This window comes from Cebidichthys violaceus, unplaced genomic scaffold (assembly GCF_023349555.1).
Source record: "Cebidichthys violaceus isolate CVI_PGR_0920_01 unplaced genomic scaffold, fCebVio1.0.p SCAF_19, whole genome shotgun sequence".
NCBI classification, from domain to species: Eukaryota; Metazoa; Chordata; class Actinopteri; order Perciformes; family Stichaeidae; genus Cebidichthys; species Cebidichthys violaceus.
This window is the reverse complement of record NW_027176361.1, coordinates 6285544-6304536: the sequence shown is the minus strand read 5'-3', so window position 1 is coordinate 6304536 and position 18993 is coordinate 6285544. Positions and strand designations below refer to the sequence as shown.

Below are 18993 nucleotides of genomic sequence, written 5' to 3'. Positions count from 1 at the left end.
CAGTGATATTGTAAACTAATTGCCTTAAGGCCTAGAGACTAACTGACTTGGAAGTGTCTTCTATAAAAATATTGTATATTTCCTGTTTAACTTTTATTTTCATGTCACAACATTTACAGTCTGTAAACGTTTCTGCATTTAATCAGATCATCCCGACACTAATGAAGAGAGTGAGACTCAATATCTTGGTCCTTCACAGTGCAGAAGATTAAGCTGCAGATTTCAACTTCAATGTATTTGCATCCAGTTGCTGTTTGAACTTATTGGGGAATAATACCTGCCAATGTAACTCTGTACTTGTCTTTCCCCTATTTTGGCTCCTCAGTATTCCTGTGCCCAGGGCTTCTGCGCAGGGTGTACCAGAGCGAGCACCTCTTTGAATCGGACCACCAGTCAGGAGCCTGGTGCAAAGACCCTCTCCAGGCCTCCGATAAGATTTACTATATGCCCTGGACACCCTACCGCACTGACACTTTGACCGAATATTCCTCCAAAGAAGACTTTATCGCCGGAAGGCCGACGACAACTTACAAACTCCCACATCGTGTGGACGGAACGGGCTTCGTGGTCTATGACGGGGCGCTGTTCTTCAACAAGGAGCGCACACGCAACATTGTCAAGTTTGACCTGCGGACTCGCATCAAGAGCGGCGAGGCCATCATCGCTAACGCCAACTACCATGACACATCTCCGTACCGCTGGGGAGGGAAGTCAGACATTGACTTGGCTGTTGACGAAAATGGCCTTTGGGTGATTTATGCCACTGAGCAAAACAACGGGCGGATTGTTATCAGCCAGCTCAATCCTTACACGTTACGTGTTGAGGGGACCTGGGACACAGCTTATGACAAGCGCTCGGCATCCAACGCCTTTATGATCTGTGGAATCTTGTATGTAGTGAAGTCGGTGTATGAGGACGATGACAATGAGGCAACGGGAAACAAGATTGACTACATCTACAACACCGAGCTAAGCAAAGATGGCACTCTGGACATCCCTTTCCCCAACTCCTATCAGTACATCGCTGCAGTGGATTACAATCCCAGGGACAACCTGCTGTACGTTTGGAACAATTACCACGTCGTGAAGTACACTCTGGACTTCGGAGCGTTGGACAACAGACTCGGTAAGACCAACTTATTCCTTTATTCAGTTCTCTTAATATTCATTGCTGTAATGTCCTCTTCTACTTGGGTCAGTGTGATTTGGTGTTTCAGAGCAAATGGCGATGGCAACAGAACATCAAACTTTAATGTGTAAGACAACCTGGGTTTGTTTTTTTACACATACATTCTGGAACAGAGCTCACATTTAAATTACTTTAATTTCTGCAACCAGATAATGACATTGGTACATCTATTCTAGGCAATCTTAAATTTGGTTCAGCTGAAGATGTTGGAAAAAAAAATACTGGCCACATTGTCATTATTATATGGAATTGAATTAATTACTTTTTTATATACTTTGTAATCCACTGACCTTTCCTCAACATCAATCACCTTTCCACCTAACCGTATCAAATACTATCTAAATGTAAGTGGTAAATTATTATGCAAATTCCTTCTCCGGGGGATGAATGTAGACCCTCAATATGAATTCAGCTGACATCGCCGTATAAATCTGAAGCAAAGCCAAAGCAGGATACAAGGCAATATAACTATAGAACGCTAAAAAACATAGCTGAGAGAAGACAAAATAGAACAGTGCAATAGATAGATAGAACAAACTACACGTTTACCCTCGTTAATGAAAAGGCTCTAAGAAAATCTGCATATTTGGTTTGCTCCACACGTTTGTATATTTTGGGATAGAAAGAACAGCTTGGCAAGGCAAGCTTTTGCGATAGTTGTCTCTATGGAATGCTGCTCGATGTGTCACCTCTGTAGTGTTCCTTATTGCCGAAGTGGAACAAAGTTAACCTGAGATAGATTCTGTACATAGAAGTTATTAGTATAACACCATAGTTAGCATTCACATGATGAGCCTCATCAATCCTCCTTTAATGATAGGAGAACATATTTGTCATTCACAAAACTGTATTTTCTCGATGTCTGTACCACATTGGGCGTTTAACACTGTAAGTAGTTCACATGTTGTATTTCAGCCACAAGCTGCATTTAATCCTCACTCTGTCTGTTGCCTTTGCATAGGAACAACTGCTCGCATCAGACTTTCAAAAACTCTTTTGAAAAGTCTAATTTCTCCCCTCCATTGTTCTTTTTATAAATTGGTGCTTGTTGTGAAGCATGAAACAGAAAAAAACCTGTTTTGACACACCATGGTAATTCTTTGCGCTATCTCATCAACAGCTCTAGTCAAAAATGTCACAAGTTATTTGAGTGTGAAGTCCCTACCTCTGCTTTCTCCTCTGGAGCTTTCTCTACCTGCCGCTTGCCAGTTTAATTTATTTTCCTTCGCTGGCTGCTGCTCTACCCCAACTCTTTTTTTTCATGCACGGAGTCCTGCTTCAACACTCCCCGTAATGTATTCATTCATTCAGTGACCATGCTTACAGGGTTTGCTTTTGATGATACACAGCTACTCGTAATACAATTTGTTGTAGTTAAGGAGAGTGAAATTATGTTGTAATGTGCTTTCTGTATTAAATGATTATCCGTCACTTTTCAGCAGTGATACACAATGAGCACACACACACACACACACACACACACACACACACACACACACACACACACACACACACACACACACACACACACACACGCGCACACATGCTAATTCACATGCAAATGCAAATCCTCAGCATTAGACTTTCCAGTGAGATGTTGTGTCTGGCTGTCGTTGTGCAGAATAAGCTGCCCAGTAAAGAGGCCGCTGCATGAATATAGATAGTAAAATGTTGCATTAAGTGGATGGATGGAGACAAAAAACAAATATAAATGTCAGATAAACAGACTGATAAGAAATGAAGGAGTAATTGAATGGACTGTAAACCATTTCATTTGATCAACTCCCAAACCAAATACAAAAAAGAGGATGCAGACTTATTCTGGTGAAATCAAGTATTTTTTATTTATTTTTAGCTGAGCTCATTTTCCACACAATTGTCTCACTAGGAGCCTAATTGTGAGATTGTAGGATAGTTACCACGAAATTGTTTAATTCAGCGTCAGTGTAGACCACTTCACCACACACGAATGAGCCTGTACACTGCTGAATCATAATGTTTAAACCATTCACATGCCACTCCAGTGAGAGTGTGCAAAGATCAAATAGCAGAACGTGTGATGGAGGGAAACTGGGAATAGCAGTCACAGAAACGAACAGCAACAATGGCTGCAGTGGAAGAGCCACGAAGGTGTGGAAGATGAGCGTTTTTTAAATAATTTGATGCACAAGAAAACAAAACAAAAAAAAACTTTTACTAGTTTTGCCTGAAGCAAAGATGTTAAATGTAGCCAGCACACTATGTAGAGTCTAGGTAGTACTTTCCTTTTGCTGCAAATACAATTGAGTGTCGGTGATCATCGTGCCTGTTGACACTTCCAGAAAGGTCTCATTGTGTGATCGCTCTAACACAAGCTCATTTCCCCCTCCACGAGCAAGCCTGACCTGCCATACAAGTAGAGCATGGTATGTTGGCAGCAGAGCCGGAGAGAAATGGCCAGGCCACAGCTTGAGCCCGCTACCGTATGCCCAACCGCGAGGGCCAGGGCACTGCACCTGCTACAAGGCAGTTGGCAGGGACGGGGTTATGATATCTGGAATTGCACAGAACGCAGTACCGGTACTTCTAAGTATCATATTGCGTTTAATTGTTTGGGAATTTCAAGTCTTTCAGCAAATGATAATTTAGTACTTTTCCAATATTTTGGTAGAAAAAAAAAAGATGAGTTGTTTCTTAACCAGGCACACAAAAAAAAGAAAAGAAACATATTAGAATACTCCCAAAAAAATAATCCTGTGCTTATCTGTGCAGTTGCTGAAGTTTATTCAACAGACAGAGCAACATTTTTTTTTTTGTCAAAACAGGTCTGTTTTCAAGGACGGATGATCTATGCCCAAGAGTGCTTCCATGACAACTCCATTGATAATTAAATTCGCTGAATTGGTGATAAAAAACTGTGCTGCACAGACTGCTATTAGCAGGCAGATATAAAAGCTCTCCCACCATTAATCCACTTCACATTATCACATTCAATGCAGAGTGTGCAAGGACAACTGGGAAATTGCTCTATGATCTTAAAAAAAAAAAAACATGAAAGAAATATACAGCATATACAATAGTTGAATAGCCAGTAGACAAAAGAAGTATCTTCCTAATAAATGGAAATTTTGCAAACTCATTTGCGAAGGCCGTAATGGGCTCGCTCCAAGTTGCCGATCTTCTGAAAGTAATTGTCCCCCAACTATCTATGACCCAGTTTTCCAGATCCACCATTTAAAGAGTTGTCCCTCTTTCATCACGGTGTGGTTCCGCTCCATCATCCCCCTGCACTGAGGAAAGTCAGTGGATTGGTAGCGAGACGCAGAGGCTTGCAAACACCTCTGATTGGAAAGGTTGCTGGAAATCTTCGTCAATATAGCAGGATCTTGAAGATAGCACGTATAATAATTGATACTGACCAGGCAGTCACCTTTACATTTTTTTTTTGTACTGTTCCATCAAAACCAGTACATCATCTGAACAACTTCTTACTGAAAGCGTGTCAGTGCTCAGCAAACCATCCATTCTCTTAAGCGCTTCTCTCTGTTCAGTGTCACAGTTTCAACACTTGTCTCAAACCACTTAAAGACCTCCTCCAGACTCAACCAAAGCATAAAGGTCACTATGTTCTGTATGAAGATACCACCCTGTATATCCACTGTTTTGTAGTCTCCATGTTGTCCCATCAGATTGAGATTGTTTTATGTTTTATCACTGCTGATTCTCAATTTAGTCCAAAACAATAGTGTTATTAAATAGATTTAAAGCAAATACGATTATTGTGCTTGCAGTGGATTTGATCAATGTTATTTTATTTCCACACACGTGTGAAAACTTAACAAACACACATAAACACGTCTGCACATGCATAGGAATTCATAAAATCCAGATAGTAAGAAAAAAACCAAGAAGCCACAGGGTTATACAGTGGACCTTCAGCATAAGGAAAAAAGCCAACAATAACAAAAGAAAACCCTGCAGTAGAGCTTCCTTTAACTTGCCTGCAGACATTACTGCTGGACCTGGTCTCACCTTCACCAGAATAACCTCTGAGCTGTCTGCCACGGCGAGCGCGAGGCGCTGGCTGGTCTCAGGACTCGACAGCACTGCAAAGGCGAGGGACATGAGAAAATTACCCTCAGTCTCCCACACCTGCTGCTGCACTAGTACAAGCCTTGCTGCTTATGCTTCAGCATGTGTGTGTGTTAACTTAGACGCAGTGTTTTAGCTTCACTCCAAAATTATATTACGCTCCTTACATAAGTTATAATGACGTATTTTTTATGTAGAGCGATTCTGATTTCCAATGATCTCTATCGTTCAAACTAAAATATTCAGATCCTAATGTGTCGAGGATTCTTTACAGAATACAGCCGTCAGTATCTTTCACATGTTCCCTTCAGCTCACATTCCAGTGAGACGACGTCTCAGTGACTCTGCAGTTGGTGTCATAGATACAGCCATCTTCTGGCATTCCTGTAATTTTGCCACATGTTGCCATCTGGCCGGGGCACGGTGCCAGCGCCGCTAGCCTGGAGAAAGCCGGCAGACGTGGTGTCCCGACCTTCATGCCGAAGCAGCTGATGTTTTGGAAGCTTAAGCCCGTCTTTGGCTCTATTTGGAAGTGCCTGACACACGCTAAATTGATTAAGACTGTCTAAGCAGTAAATGCTGGCTGGCAGAGTCTGGTGGAGATAATCTTGAGTGGGACTCAGTGTGCTCTTAAAGGCACAAACTGTTGTCCCTTCTGGCTCCATCCCCTATGCTCTGGCCTCCCAGTACCTGTCCTGCTGCTTTTTGATTGACACACTTTTGACACGTTACTATATGGATTCAAGTTAAACCCTGCAGTTGTCTTGCGTCATCATAGGACTTTCTTGATGACAAAGCTTCAAGAAATATCTTGCTCAGTGAACGGCCTTTTGCATGCTGCATGAATCCCCTTTTGATGTCGAGGCTTAGAAATGTAGGCTACATGCTTATTTGCGGGCTACGCACTGAACACATGCGTGGTGCACCTCCTGCAGAGGGCAGTTCTCTTCGAGGGAAAGTGCAAGATTTAGGATTATAGTCTGGAATGATTTTTCTAACACATGCGCACGCTCACACACGCAAACACATGCACGATCTTCTTGCAAACCCTTTAATGCTGCAACACAATGGGGCCCTGTTAGTAATGCAGCTTTAGATTTTTTTTTTGCATGGCAACAGGGAGCACTTTGTTGGTGCTTGAGAGCCTCTTGTAATGTTTCAAAGCCATATTCCCGCATGTAAGAATACATTCTACTATATTGTAAAATATAAACATTGTTGCCATATTAATGCTAGTGTGTCTTGCTCATCTTAGCTTACTTGTGTCGTATTTCTGATATGGATTTTGAATGAAACCTTTGAGGTGGCGAGCTCATGTTTCGAGTTTGTTCTGTGTGAGACCCCATTATACATCACATGGGTTTGTCTGGTGTCCCTCCTCCTGACTGGCCATCCATCACGGGCCATGGCAGCTCTACCTTCATCCAAAATCATACACAGATCAGCTGTGTGGTTAGAGGGGTGGCAGGCTATCCCTCAATTAAGGCCAGCAACCTATCCATCTCTCCTGACATGCACAGAAATGGGGGTAAAGAACATACTTATGCAAAGAAATTGTTGTGTGGTTTCAACATTTTGGGTGACTGGGGATTATAAGACACAGGTGCATTTTTCCTTACTTCTGTACATAAGCAAAATGTGCTTTTTCGCCCTTTTTGTGTGTGTGGAGTAAAAAAAAAAGAATACCATGTGTGTTTTCTCACTGTTTCTCTTTGATTTGTTTGTTTAAAACGCACGTGTTTCACCCCAGCTATCCCCACATCGCCGATCAGCTGTGCAGTGTGTGAACTAAGCAGGTAGTTGGCATTGATTTCACCCAATGAATATCAAACAGAAGAAAAGAATGTGCAACTAGAGAACTGGAGTGTGTGGAATCTTCTCCTCCACTCTACTCTTTCTCCATTCTACTCCTGAATGTGTGTGTGTGTGTGTGTGTGTGTGTGTGTGTGTGTGTGTGTGTGTGTGTGTGTGTGTGTGTGTGGAACCCGTTTACACATTTACCACATTACATTTAACAAGCTTGGTGACACACAAGCTCAAAAGTGATTTATTTTGGCCAATCAGCCAAGACAAATCTGATTGGAGGCCTCCGTAGGATCTTAACCTCTCTTCATAACCAGTGTTGGAGTTCCTCGACACAGCTTTGCCCGATTCATTTGGCCCACACTACTGTTGGTTGAGAGTCTTTTGAAAAGCTTTACTTTACTTTTTGGCAATTGGATGAGACTTTGAAGGAGTGCTCCTTTCCTCTTAGTGAGTCTGAAATCCCCTCTGCTCATGTGCTCATACTACTCTTCCCTCTGCTTTCCCTGGTACGTTTGATGATGTGTTGCCTTGTCAGTTGCCTGTGAGACTCAAGTTTTGGCTCTAAGAATAAAAACGAAATCCAACATTCCTCCGTTTAGCTTTTAATGGGTGCTAAATATGGGTTTCTGTGGCCTGATATTTTAATATAAACCATTACAGTGTTATATGATATGTATTAATAGTAAATGTGTAGATGCATGACACATTTGCATAATGTATTTTTAATTGAGATTTTCACACTATTTTTGAATATATAGAATGAATCAATCAATACGTAATTAAATAACTTAATTAGCTAAATCTAATTTTGCAGATGCAGATGAGCTTCTATACATGCACATACATGCACATCGGGGATGAAAAAAAATGTCACTTGTGTTTTTGTGCCTCTGCATGTATTTACTGCACATCTGTTTTGTGAATTCACCCTACAGTACCTCACTCTAGTGCATATGCAAACAGGCGTTGCTCACTTCTCCTCTGTCATTTCACTCAAACACTGTGAGTGTCTCTCCGGCCCTACGTCCATGTGTGCATATCTATCAGCCCCGGGTATACCCTTCTCCCAGGGCTGTGTGACCTCCACAGATGCCCTCTCAAGTCCCGGGAAGAGAGCTTCGGAATGAGAAATTAATTGCCAAACAATGCATAGCTCCCATCCATTACGGTTCTCATCATGTCAGATGATATCGGAGCATTACCGGATGTCTGGCTGCATAATTTACCGCACTCTCACCGCCGCCACCATGCTATCACCCCCCACATCCCAGTTGCACTCTCTGATGGATTTGTGGTCCTGGCACAAAAGACTCCATTAAATGACAGGACTTTTATCATGTCATGGCCGACCATTCTCCTCAGCACACGAGGACACGGTGTCGTGTAGGATTTTGGTGGGACCGTGCAACATAAACGTTAGGGAATTAATAAGCTTGGGAGTTTAGAGAATTATGCTTACATTTGAAGCGCATGCTGATTTTGCGAGATGGCTTAAATAGATGATGTTTTCTATGTTTGTCATCAAAAATACAATGTTCTACAAATCAATGCTCAATTAGCTGACAGCTGAGAATTAACAAACCACATTGGTTTACATATTAAAGCCTCAGATATGTTTTTGTCTCCAGTTCTCTCTGCTTTCATCCTGTAACATCCTGTCTCAAATTTGTAACTATATTTATTGGTCAGCTATAATTATAAAATAACCTACTTTTTCTGTTTTCTACCTATTGCCTAAAAGACGTTCTGACCTCAGCAGCACTCTCACATCAAACAGCCAAATGACACAAGTATATGGTTGAAATGTATTTCTGTGAGCTCCACTAATAGCCACACTCTGGTACGGTTCACTCTAAAAATACATGTCCCAGCACCCAGAAATCCCATTTAGCATGCTTTAAACAGGCTCGTAGAAAGCTAATGGGTGACATCCCACTAAGACTGTCCAATATTTTCTCTATTTTCTGAAGTTGTAACCATGCATAAAGGTTTGAATACTAAAATTAGGAGGTAATTGGGTTCAGCACAAGGTTAGAGGAGTCACTTTACTGTCTGATGCTAGTTTCATTTTTACCCCCGAAAGCCCTTTGCACCTCTTTTGATCTCGACTCTGCAGAAGTTTCCCAGAGCCCACGAGCCCGCTGTCTGTGCGGAAATGGCAGGTCATATAAACCGGATTCATTTCATAGTAGCATAGCAGGTTTTTTTTTTTTTTTTTCCATGAGCAAAGTAGAGCGTGCTTATCTAATTGTGAAAGCCACGAGCCCTGGGATACAGAGAGAGAGGCTAATTAGTTAGAAATGAATGCTTTGAAATGAAGCACAAAGCTCGGTGTGCGGTGGAAACAGACTTCATGCGTTTAGTGAGGGGGATTTTGTGCATTAAAAGAGGTGCGTAAATGATGAGTGGAGTTGGTGGTTCAATGAGAGGAAGCTGCAGCGCCCACAGAAGTTTGCTCGTGCCTTGTATGAATGAAAAGGTCACCTGATCAGGTGTAGGAACATTGTTAAGCCCCCGAGCTTAAGAATCATGAATATCTGACAGCTGGGTGTTGGTGCTATTCATGTTTAATCATCTCTAATGCCTTTCACAATGCATTGAATCTGGAATATACAGAAGTTAAACTACCTTTTGAGGTTTTAGACCATTTTATTGAATTATATTCTTAAACCTGTATCATGAAATGCCTAAACAAATCCAAGGCCATATTGTTTATCTAAAATACTACAAAGAGCTAGTAAAGTAGATCTTGAAATGAGAATTTAATTAATTCAAGAGCATGAGAGGTATTCAAGCTATAGTCATATTTCCATGTCTTCTCTGTGGTCAACAGTTTTGTAGACCACAGACACTGCGCACATTCAAATCGGCCTGTAAGGTCACACATGAGTCCCACTGAGAATGCCAACGGTTTTTTTTTTAACCTCGTTGGTGCTCTTGAGCTTTTTTTCTCCCTTCATCCCTTTGGAGAGAATGGGGAAGCTGGCAAAGCAAAACAAAATGTCCTTGTGTTGTCTCCAAGGCGATAGTGCTTGCAGACTGTGGCTGCTGTCTGCTGCTGGCTTTCCTTTTTTTTGTGCTCATCTCATGGAAAAGATATAGAAGTTTGCTCAAGGACACTTTCTTCTTCTCCACTCCCGCTCTCTGCCTCTTGTGGATGTCTTTGCGGGCGTATTTAACATGCTGCGTGTTAAAAAGTAATTCAACAGTGGGCTCAACGGGATCATCTGGCAGTATAGAATTACATTCTAGACATGGTTCCTAGTGACTTTGACTTAACCTCATGCTGTGGTGGCGATTTCCTCAAGCCATATTTCTCTGTGCTGTCATGTTATCCAGAATAAAAAGAACGTGATAGAACTTTTATAATTATTATGATTATTTGAAAAAGTGGGGACAAGTGGAGGACAATGATAGCTGGATATTTGTCTTGGTATTCTCATGAACTACAAAGCAAGAGTGTGTAACATTTGAAAGAAGAGAGTGCATCCTCCCTCTTCAAATGAAGTTCGTAAGCGATAAATCATGTACATGTTTGTAGCTCATGGTCCCATTCTGTTAACTCTGTAGTTGCATTCACGTAATGTCGGCAGAATAGGAAAAACTGTTATTGATGGCACTGATATTTGTGATTGAAAGTCTAATATATAGTCTGGTGTCCTAATGATTTACTCCTTCCTGTACGGTCCAAACTCTGAGCATTTCTATGATTGAGTGATTGCCTCCACACGGCTCTCAACATGGCGACAGCTGTCGCGCTAACAGCACGAACGGTGCAAACAACAGCAACGGTGCTGACGGAGCTGACGGGTGTCTTCCGCGATGCCGCGATTAGCCAGCCAGTGGGGCACACGGACTGGAGCTCACGTTCACTAAAATCACAGCTGATCCCGGATGACAACACACAGAGCAGCAGAGCAACTTCTCTGCTCAGCACGCCATTAGTCCACTATACTGTATGTTACACAAATAGTTGTGTGCTGCTATATTGATGCTTTGAATTCCGCATTCAGCACATTTAATGCATCACCTGTCCCTGTGCTGTTCACTGACTTGCATCAGTTTGCATTTTGGGCAGCTCAAGCAACAAACTCCCTCAGCAAAAATGTGTCACATTCAGAATCGCTCCTGTATCAGCCGTCCTGACCAGTGCAATGTTTCCCTTATCGTAATAGGCCTGTGTGCACAACTGTTTAGCCACTAGCTTATCTGAGTCTGGACAAGGTGACCTTTCCTGACCTCAATATGAGCAGTGAATTTCCATGAGGTACTCTCACGGGCTCTTTTACTTTATGCACTTTAAGCACCACCGGCCGGATTTCAATTAAACTTAAATGAATGCCATTCCCTTTTACCAAGAGCTGGTGTAACATATTTGAGGTTATCATCGCTTCTCAAATACACATGCATAGATAAATTCATTCACTCATAAATAATCCAATAAATAGACTGGCGTCCTTGGAGATATATCACCCTCCTGTTTTCATGATCGTTGCAGCCAAAGGGTCTTCTGGGCTGCCGTGGCGCAGATTGATGATGATGTCTAGTAGTGGTTATAGAATGTAAATGGTGATGTCTCTGTGGCTGGTTGAAATGTTAAATTCCTTTCTGAGTATTCGTGTGTTTTTTAAAGCCCTGTTGATGGTTGGTAGTGTCTATTTATGTTTGGCTGCCAGTGTGCGAGCTTGTGACTGTGCTTTTCTGCTAGCTTATTCAAGCATTTGCATCCATATTCACCCATATGATAACATCTTTGAACAAGTTTTTGTGTATTCCACTTAACATTTTCTTCCGTATACTAAGGTGATTTCTTTTTCCTTTTCTGTCTGTGACAGATATTTTGAAGTTGTATAACCTACATTATCAGGCAGTTGGGAGTAAAAAAAAACGCTCTGCTTGCCTTGAGTTCACATTGCAATTCAATGAGCTTCTTGTTATAGTCCCACTTTACTGATGGAGTGCCTCCACAGGAGTGCTAAAGATACCTGCGGATCTTGAAAACACGGAAAAACTCTTTAGTTAGCGAGAGAAAACAAATAGTCAATCAGCCTGGAAGTTTTGCGGTGGTGGAAACCTATTTAATCAACCTTTGTTGAGTTCTGTTAAGCGATGACTTCATTGACTGCTGAGAGTGGCCTTGTTCGTGTCGTTACAGCCTACAGGCGTCTCGGCAATTCACAAACAGTGGCACTAATTTAGTGTTATTTCGCTGCTTTCAAATTCACCATACAGAGGAATTGATGTCCGTTATCTGAACTTTCTGAATGTGTGATGTCCATTACACCTGTCAACCTAAAATCGACCCTCATTAAGTTTTGTTTTGCTCCCCTTTCATGCTAAGATTGGGACATTTGTCACTTCTGTCATTTTGATTGTATCGTCGCTGCATTAAGCAGGGGAGGAAGTAGACGACTATCCCAAATTGCATTTTTGCGAAGGCCCAGACTGTGTGTGTGTGTGTGTGTGTGTGTGTGTGTCTGTGTCTGTGTCTGTGTGTGTGTGTGTGTGTGTGTGTGTGTGTGTGTGTGTGTGTGTGTGTGAGTGTGAGAAATGCTCTCTCATAGGAATTTATTGAAAGGCTCTACAGCAAGCTGCCTTATTCCAAACTACACTCAATAATAAGATCATGCCATATGAAAATGCCAGTATCGCATATTAAAGAATCTTTGTGCAAAAAGAATGCAACTGTATAATGAGCAACACAGAGCAGCGCTCCTAAATTATTATATTTCACAGGACACAGTTCCATAGGAATAAACTGGCTACTTCCCACTTTCCAAAGATATGTTATGAAGTATGACCTCTCAGGGTTTTCTCTAAACCTCTGTGGCTTAACCAAGTCCACACATTCATTAAAAGCCCTTCGCTAAATTAGTCTGGGGCCCCTATTTTACAATCAGTGACCCAGGGGAAAAGGGGACAGAAAATGCTGAGTAGATGGGATGATTGATGACGGGGAGTCAAGGAGGTGTATACGAATTTTAGTGGGAAGAGAAGGATTACCTAGGCGGTGTGTGTGTGTGTGTGTGTGTGTGTGTGTGTGTGTGTGTGTGTGTGTGTGTGTGTGTGTGTGTGTGCTGGTGTTATCATAGCCCTCGTCCCCAACAGCTCAGGTAAACAGTGTCATTAGCAAGCACCTCCTGGAGTGTAACCACAGGGAGGACTCACATCCAGGAAAAAGGTATTTCAGTTTGTCCCGGCTGACCCAGAAATAGCATGTAGCTACAACACCCAGCTATTGACTCACAGAGATATGCCCTCGTCAACAGCAACTTTTATACTTCACAGCTGTGTACGTCTGGTGTGTGTCTGTTGGCTTAGCCAGCGGGGGTCCAAAACTAGACGCCATGCATGCCCATGTAAGTCACACCTGCCAGTTCCAATTGATCCTCTTTGAACTATCTCCTCTTAAACTGACAAGTGGAAAGGAGGGAAGAATAGAACCCCCCTGCGCACGCTCTGCCTTTTTTTTCCACCAAAATACTTTTCCCTCAGACATTAATGAAGGGTGACTGAAAAGAGAAACACATTTATTCTCAATCTTCTTTTTCCAACTCTGCATTTTTCTTAAAAATCTGTTGACTCACATTGCTGCTACTGTCTCCTTTACCAGAAACGTCCTCCTCCGTATTGGTGTACATGGACACCACGACCATGACAACGAGGACCACCACTCGACCAACCACCGTCACCATGACGACCACAACAGCCAGGACTACAACTACCAAGATCCCTGCCACAACGACTGCAATGGGCAAGTGGCCACGGACCACATCCACAGCGGTGGGCCCTGTCCAGACGCCGGTGGCGGGTTTGCTCCCAGAAGACGACAACAGGGCGCCGCCTTCCTCCAAGCTCCCCAACATCAGGGTGGAGTACTGCAATCCCCTGGTGATGATGGACATCTCCTGGCCCAAGACCAAGCAGGGCGTGGTGGCCAAGATGCCCTGTCCACCAGGAACCACAGGTAATGCAGATTTGTGTAGTGTCAAATTGGTAAAGGGAGTCTTTATAGTCTTATTTTGATGTCCAGGTTCTCTGGAAGACAAAATGAGGCCCTTCCATTCATCCACTATTTCTGTGGGTCCAAATTGTGATGGCAGCAGGCCCAAGCCATACCCTCGACCTCTAATTGGGGGATTCTGTCCACATGGAACGTATAGCTCTCCAGTGAGCTCTGATCGTGGATATTTCCCTTGAAATATACCGTATCAGGTTAACCTCTTAGCCTTACGAGGGAAACTCATTTTAGCCACTTATAGCCAGTATCTTTTTGTTCACTCCCTAAAGCTCATTACAAGTTGTGAGAGTTGGAATGTACATCCACTAGTACATTGAGAGCTAATCAGTTCTTTGTTCACTGTCATTGAAGCTGATATCAGTAATTACCTTGGCCAATTCTACGAAAAAAAATTAGTGAGCAGTAGCTATTATTTTAATAAAAAGTTTCCTTTGAACTTGACAGTGGACTTTTTACAACATTTTTTGTTTATAGACATAACAATCACACGATATTCCAAATAGTCACATATGGTTAAGCTGATTAATCTTCCAAAACTGCAAACATTCCTCTGTTTAACTCTGCTAATGAAATATATGTGTATGTAGATATATGTTTCTTTATTCCTTCACTCTGTGAGGATGTCAATACTCTCGTTTGGAGACAGTTTATTGTCAGGCTCTTCCCCTTCCTGTTGGTTGCTGGTGTGTGTTTTGTTTATGTTTACACTTCCCCTGCAGCTCTCGTCGTCCTGCTTCCTGTCCTCTCGCCTCACTCTCTATTCCTGACTCACTGATGCAAGGCTAAAGATAGTTTAGCATTGCATCAATGTGGAAACTAGTAACTCGTACACCACACACCCATATTTATTTCCCGTCTCTCCGGATGCAATTGGTGTAATTCATTAATGGCTAAACACGTTTGTGTAAGGCACTTTGAAAGGGCTGTTGAGCTTTGTTTATCAAGACCATTAGTTTCCCTATATGTTGTTCCAGCTCTGTCTTTGTATCAATACTGAGAATGAAGTCAAGTATGCATTAAGATAAAAATCAATGTTGGCTGCTTTAGATATAAAAGCTTTACCCCAGGAAGTACGGATACCTATGTAAGTGCTGATCAAGCAGCAGTTTATACTTTAATGAGACCTGACCACTGAACACAGAGGATCCGTTGTTATATGGCTGAAGATCTTGATGCATTCTCAACATAGGAGACAAAACCTTGATATTGTTTCTGCTGTAAGTGTTGTTGCTTTTCTTTGCTATTCCTGTGAGCGTTTGCACCTGAATGGTGCGTATACTCCAGCATGGCTAGAGGATGCAGCTATGTCATGGTAGGTCCAATTCTCAGGAACCAAGGAAGCAAAGAGTCGAGTGTGCAGCGATCGGCCCATTCTGAACGGACACGTTTTGAACAAGCGCTGCACTAGCTATTAAAACCAAAATAAGAGGTAATGCAAATCAGACATGTTGAATTGCGAAGTATCCCTTTGTTCAGGAATTTTCTGAAACTTTTCTGTAATGATTATTTTATAGAGCGAGTCACCCCAGATCGGGGTGTGACATCATAGCCTCAAATCTGGCTCGAAGCCTGAAAAAATTGGTTCATTTCATCAGTCAGCACACAGACTCAGACACACACACACACACATACACACACACACACATACAGGCTTCATTAATGGGCGACACCAGCACCCGTCGAGACCTCACTAACAGCCGTCATATGGCAAGATAAGAGGAACACATACCCCACCTCCTCTCGGCACATTCTTCAAAGCCATTGCTCTTCAGACGACACTGCCAAGCAGAACACGACTCTGTGAGCTTCCTCTGCCAGTCTTTGAAAGTTCCTCGAGCTCCCCTTCCATCTACCTCACTTCGCTCGCTGTCATTCTGTTTCCCCCTACACCCGTCTGACTCCCTCTCTCACTCCTTCCCTCTTTTCATGCTCCTTCTCCTGCCTCTCAATATAGGAGGAAATGCAGAGTCCCTTATCGTATGAAACCATCAAACATAAGGCTGTCCAAGGTGGACTGGGGAAGGAAATTATATGTCAATCAAAATTTATATCCGCTAATGCCGGTCGTCTCACCCGTCAACACACCGTCTCTCTCTAAGCACAAGCAAGGGCAATTAAATGTCAGCATGTAGCCTTGCTGATGCAAGTTATTTAAAGGTACGTGGAAGAGCAAGTCAAACACAGACTTTGTTTTTTTGAAAACATTGCATCCATTGGATTGATTGCACAAAAACTCTTGAGGTGTATTTGATTCATTAATTATGAGAAGGTTGATGGTAGGATTTGAGAGAGCCTTAACAGATGATGGTCACACTGTTTGATTTTAATCAATATCTGGAGGTGTTATTGTTCTAGAGCCCAGATGGAACATTGTAAGACTGACACTCCGAAACCACACATCTGTCAGCAGAGACAGTTTTCTCGGACCAACTTAATTGACCTTTCGTGATGAATTCAGCTATGGCAGACTTAATTGGCACCTAATTTGGTCTATTTTTCTCATGCAGGAGTTGAACTGCCACATGCAGACACTGTCTGACTTTCAATGATGAAATACACACGCTGTCTGGGCGAGCTTGGCTGTCCTCAAGTGAAGCAACTTAATTTCAGTCACAATAAGACAAAAAAAGACCAACATCCAATTACATTTCGCTACACCCATTAATTGAATCACTTCAGAATTGTGTGTCTTTGGGACACGCAGTTGTATATCGACAAGTTTTGCAAATAAGAAAAGTGCTTGACATACGGAATAATTGGGCATTAGATGACAAGACTGAATGCATAGTGTAGTCCATCACTCTTTGATGGATTAACCGAGTCGGAAAAAATGCATGTCATCTTGTCTCTCGAGACTTCTTTTTGAAAAGACGCACACACATGTACATTGACACACATGTTACAAAACATGTCACTGTAGCTGCTCGCTCTTTACTGACAACTGATGGTTGTGTCCCTTGAGCTGATCAATTTGATGTCACCGTCTTTCTTCTCTTTCCAGGTGTGGCCTCATACGCGTGTGTGGGTCCAGAGGGGTACTGGGACCCCCAGGGACCTGATTTCAGTAACTGTACCTCCCCTTGGGTCAACCTCATCAGCCAGAAGGTATAATAAGCTGCTGATATAATAAGCAGAACATGTGCTATAGGAAAACTCATATAGATAGCTTGAATGATGGCATGTTGCTATGATGTGTACAGTTGTTTTTTCATACAGAACTGTGCCCTTTTTGTCTGTTCCACTTAACATTTACCAAAGCTCACAATGCAAACCGTGGGTGTCTATTGCTTTCACTTGGAGAGCTTTAGTTTGTGCGTTATCTCTTTTGTTCTTTGTCTCTTCCTAACTAGTCACTTAATGTTACGGATTAGACGGAGGGCTCGCTCAATAGTGGGGTAATGCTTGTGTTTGGCATCGCTGGTTGGACGGAGGCGGAGTTAAAACCAGTACCACGGCTCCATAGTTTAGTGGACTGCTTTGAGCTGATCCAGACCACTTTCTGTCTTACGACACAGCAGCGATTTGCATTCTATGTTTCCCAAGCACAAACGATTTGTATCTCCTCCTCTACGGGCAAGTTATTATTCAAATCCTCTCATAAAGCTTCCTATGTTTAAATCTGCAATAGCATCGAATCAAAAGAGGAGGAGGAGGTTACTGCAAGTGAGGATCAGGGTTCCAGGTTATGAATTGCAGGCAATGTTCTCCCTTAAACTCATAGGGCCCTGAGGCGTGCATGTTATAACACTTATGATCTACTCAACAGCACAAAGCTCGGCCCATTAAACAAACGGTAGTTTGCCGATTTAGATGGAGAATGGCTGCTGGGGAACAAAATAGAAGGGAGAGAAATTATCAGGTGCATTTCTGTACAGCACAGCACCGTTTGAGCCCCGCAATAAAGCGCCACTTCAGGCTACTGTTTGGAGAAATGAACTAGAGCAATGTATTCCTGGGCTTGCTATAAGGCCTCTTGCTATGTTGTTGCATGGCTTGAACAGTAACAGTGTGATTCTAATGTAGAATATTAATCTTTTAAAAGCAAGTCAACACTTCAGCAGTGTGAAGACAGGACGGCTTTAATGAAGATCAACATGTCAGAGATCTGAAATACCCACCTGGCACTTCGTTATTTTATATCTGGTGCCATTGTCTTGAATGTGGCGCTGCTCATTACCAGATGGTTCGGTAGACGAAATGAGAAAGGAAACTGTAGAGACTAAAAAGAGAATGAATTGACATCAGATAAACTGAGAGAGAGAGAGAGAGAGAGAGAGAGAGAGAAAAACGAAACACGGCTATCTACCCGGCATCCCCAGCTCCTCTCATTAAGAGACGAGAGCAAAGAGGGAAATGAGGAAAACATCTTCCAAAGACCAGATCCCCTGCATACACCTCTCTGTGAAGACCAATTTAAGCAGCATAATTGGCTTGACTAATAAACCCACAGGCGATGACAGCAGGTGATGCCAGAGTAAATCAGTATTGGCCTGTTATAGTTGGTGTAACTGCAGTTTTTAGGCTCATCGCACCACACCTTGTCTATTAGTAAAACACTGAAGGTACCGGACCTTTGGAAAGACAACATCAGAACAAAAGGGTGTTCTGCATGAAAGTGGACTGCACAAATTAGGTTATTTAGTGTTCACAATTGAGACCAACTCTTCCATAATGTTTGTGTTATGGTTATAGACATGTACAAATGTTTTGGTACAATGATTTGGTGACTTTCAAATCACTTTTATGTCTATTTTATACCCATCAAAGTATTTTATTTCATTATGCATTTCATATTAATTGAAAACAAAACATGGCAACGCACTGAAAATAATTAGTTGTTATGTTTCTAAGTTGTTAAGACCCATTTATTTACTGTCTGGCAAGTAGAGACACATGCATTAAAAGT

The 18993-nt window shown here is 42.3% G+C and overlaps 1 protein-coding gene across 8 annotated transcripts in view; it reads left to right on the top strand.

The window, feature by feature from the left end:
• LOC137874605 (adhesion G protein-coupled receptor L3-like) overlaps window positions 1-18993 on the top strand; it is a 207278-nt gene that overhangs the window by 127614 nt on the left and 60671 nt on the right. For all 8 annotated transcript variants that reach the window (XM_068713377.1, XM_068713379.1, XM_068713381.1 and 5 more), the window contains 3 exons: window positions 326-1126; window positions 13680-14033; window positions 17089-17192. In XM_068713377.1, the coding sequence (XP_068569478.1) occupies window positions 326-1126; window positions 13680-14033; window positions 17089-17192 (1259 nt within the window). The remainder of the gene's footprint in view (window positions 1-325; window positions 1127-13679; window positions 14034-17088; window positions 17193-18993) is intronic.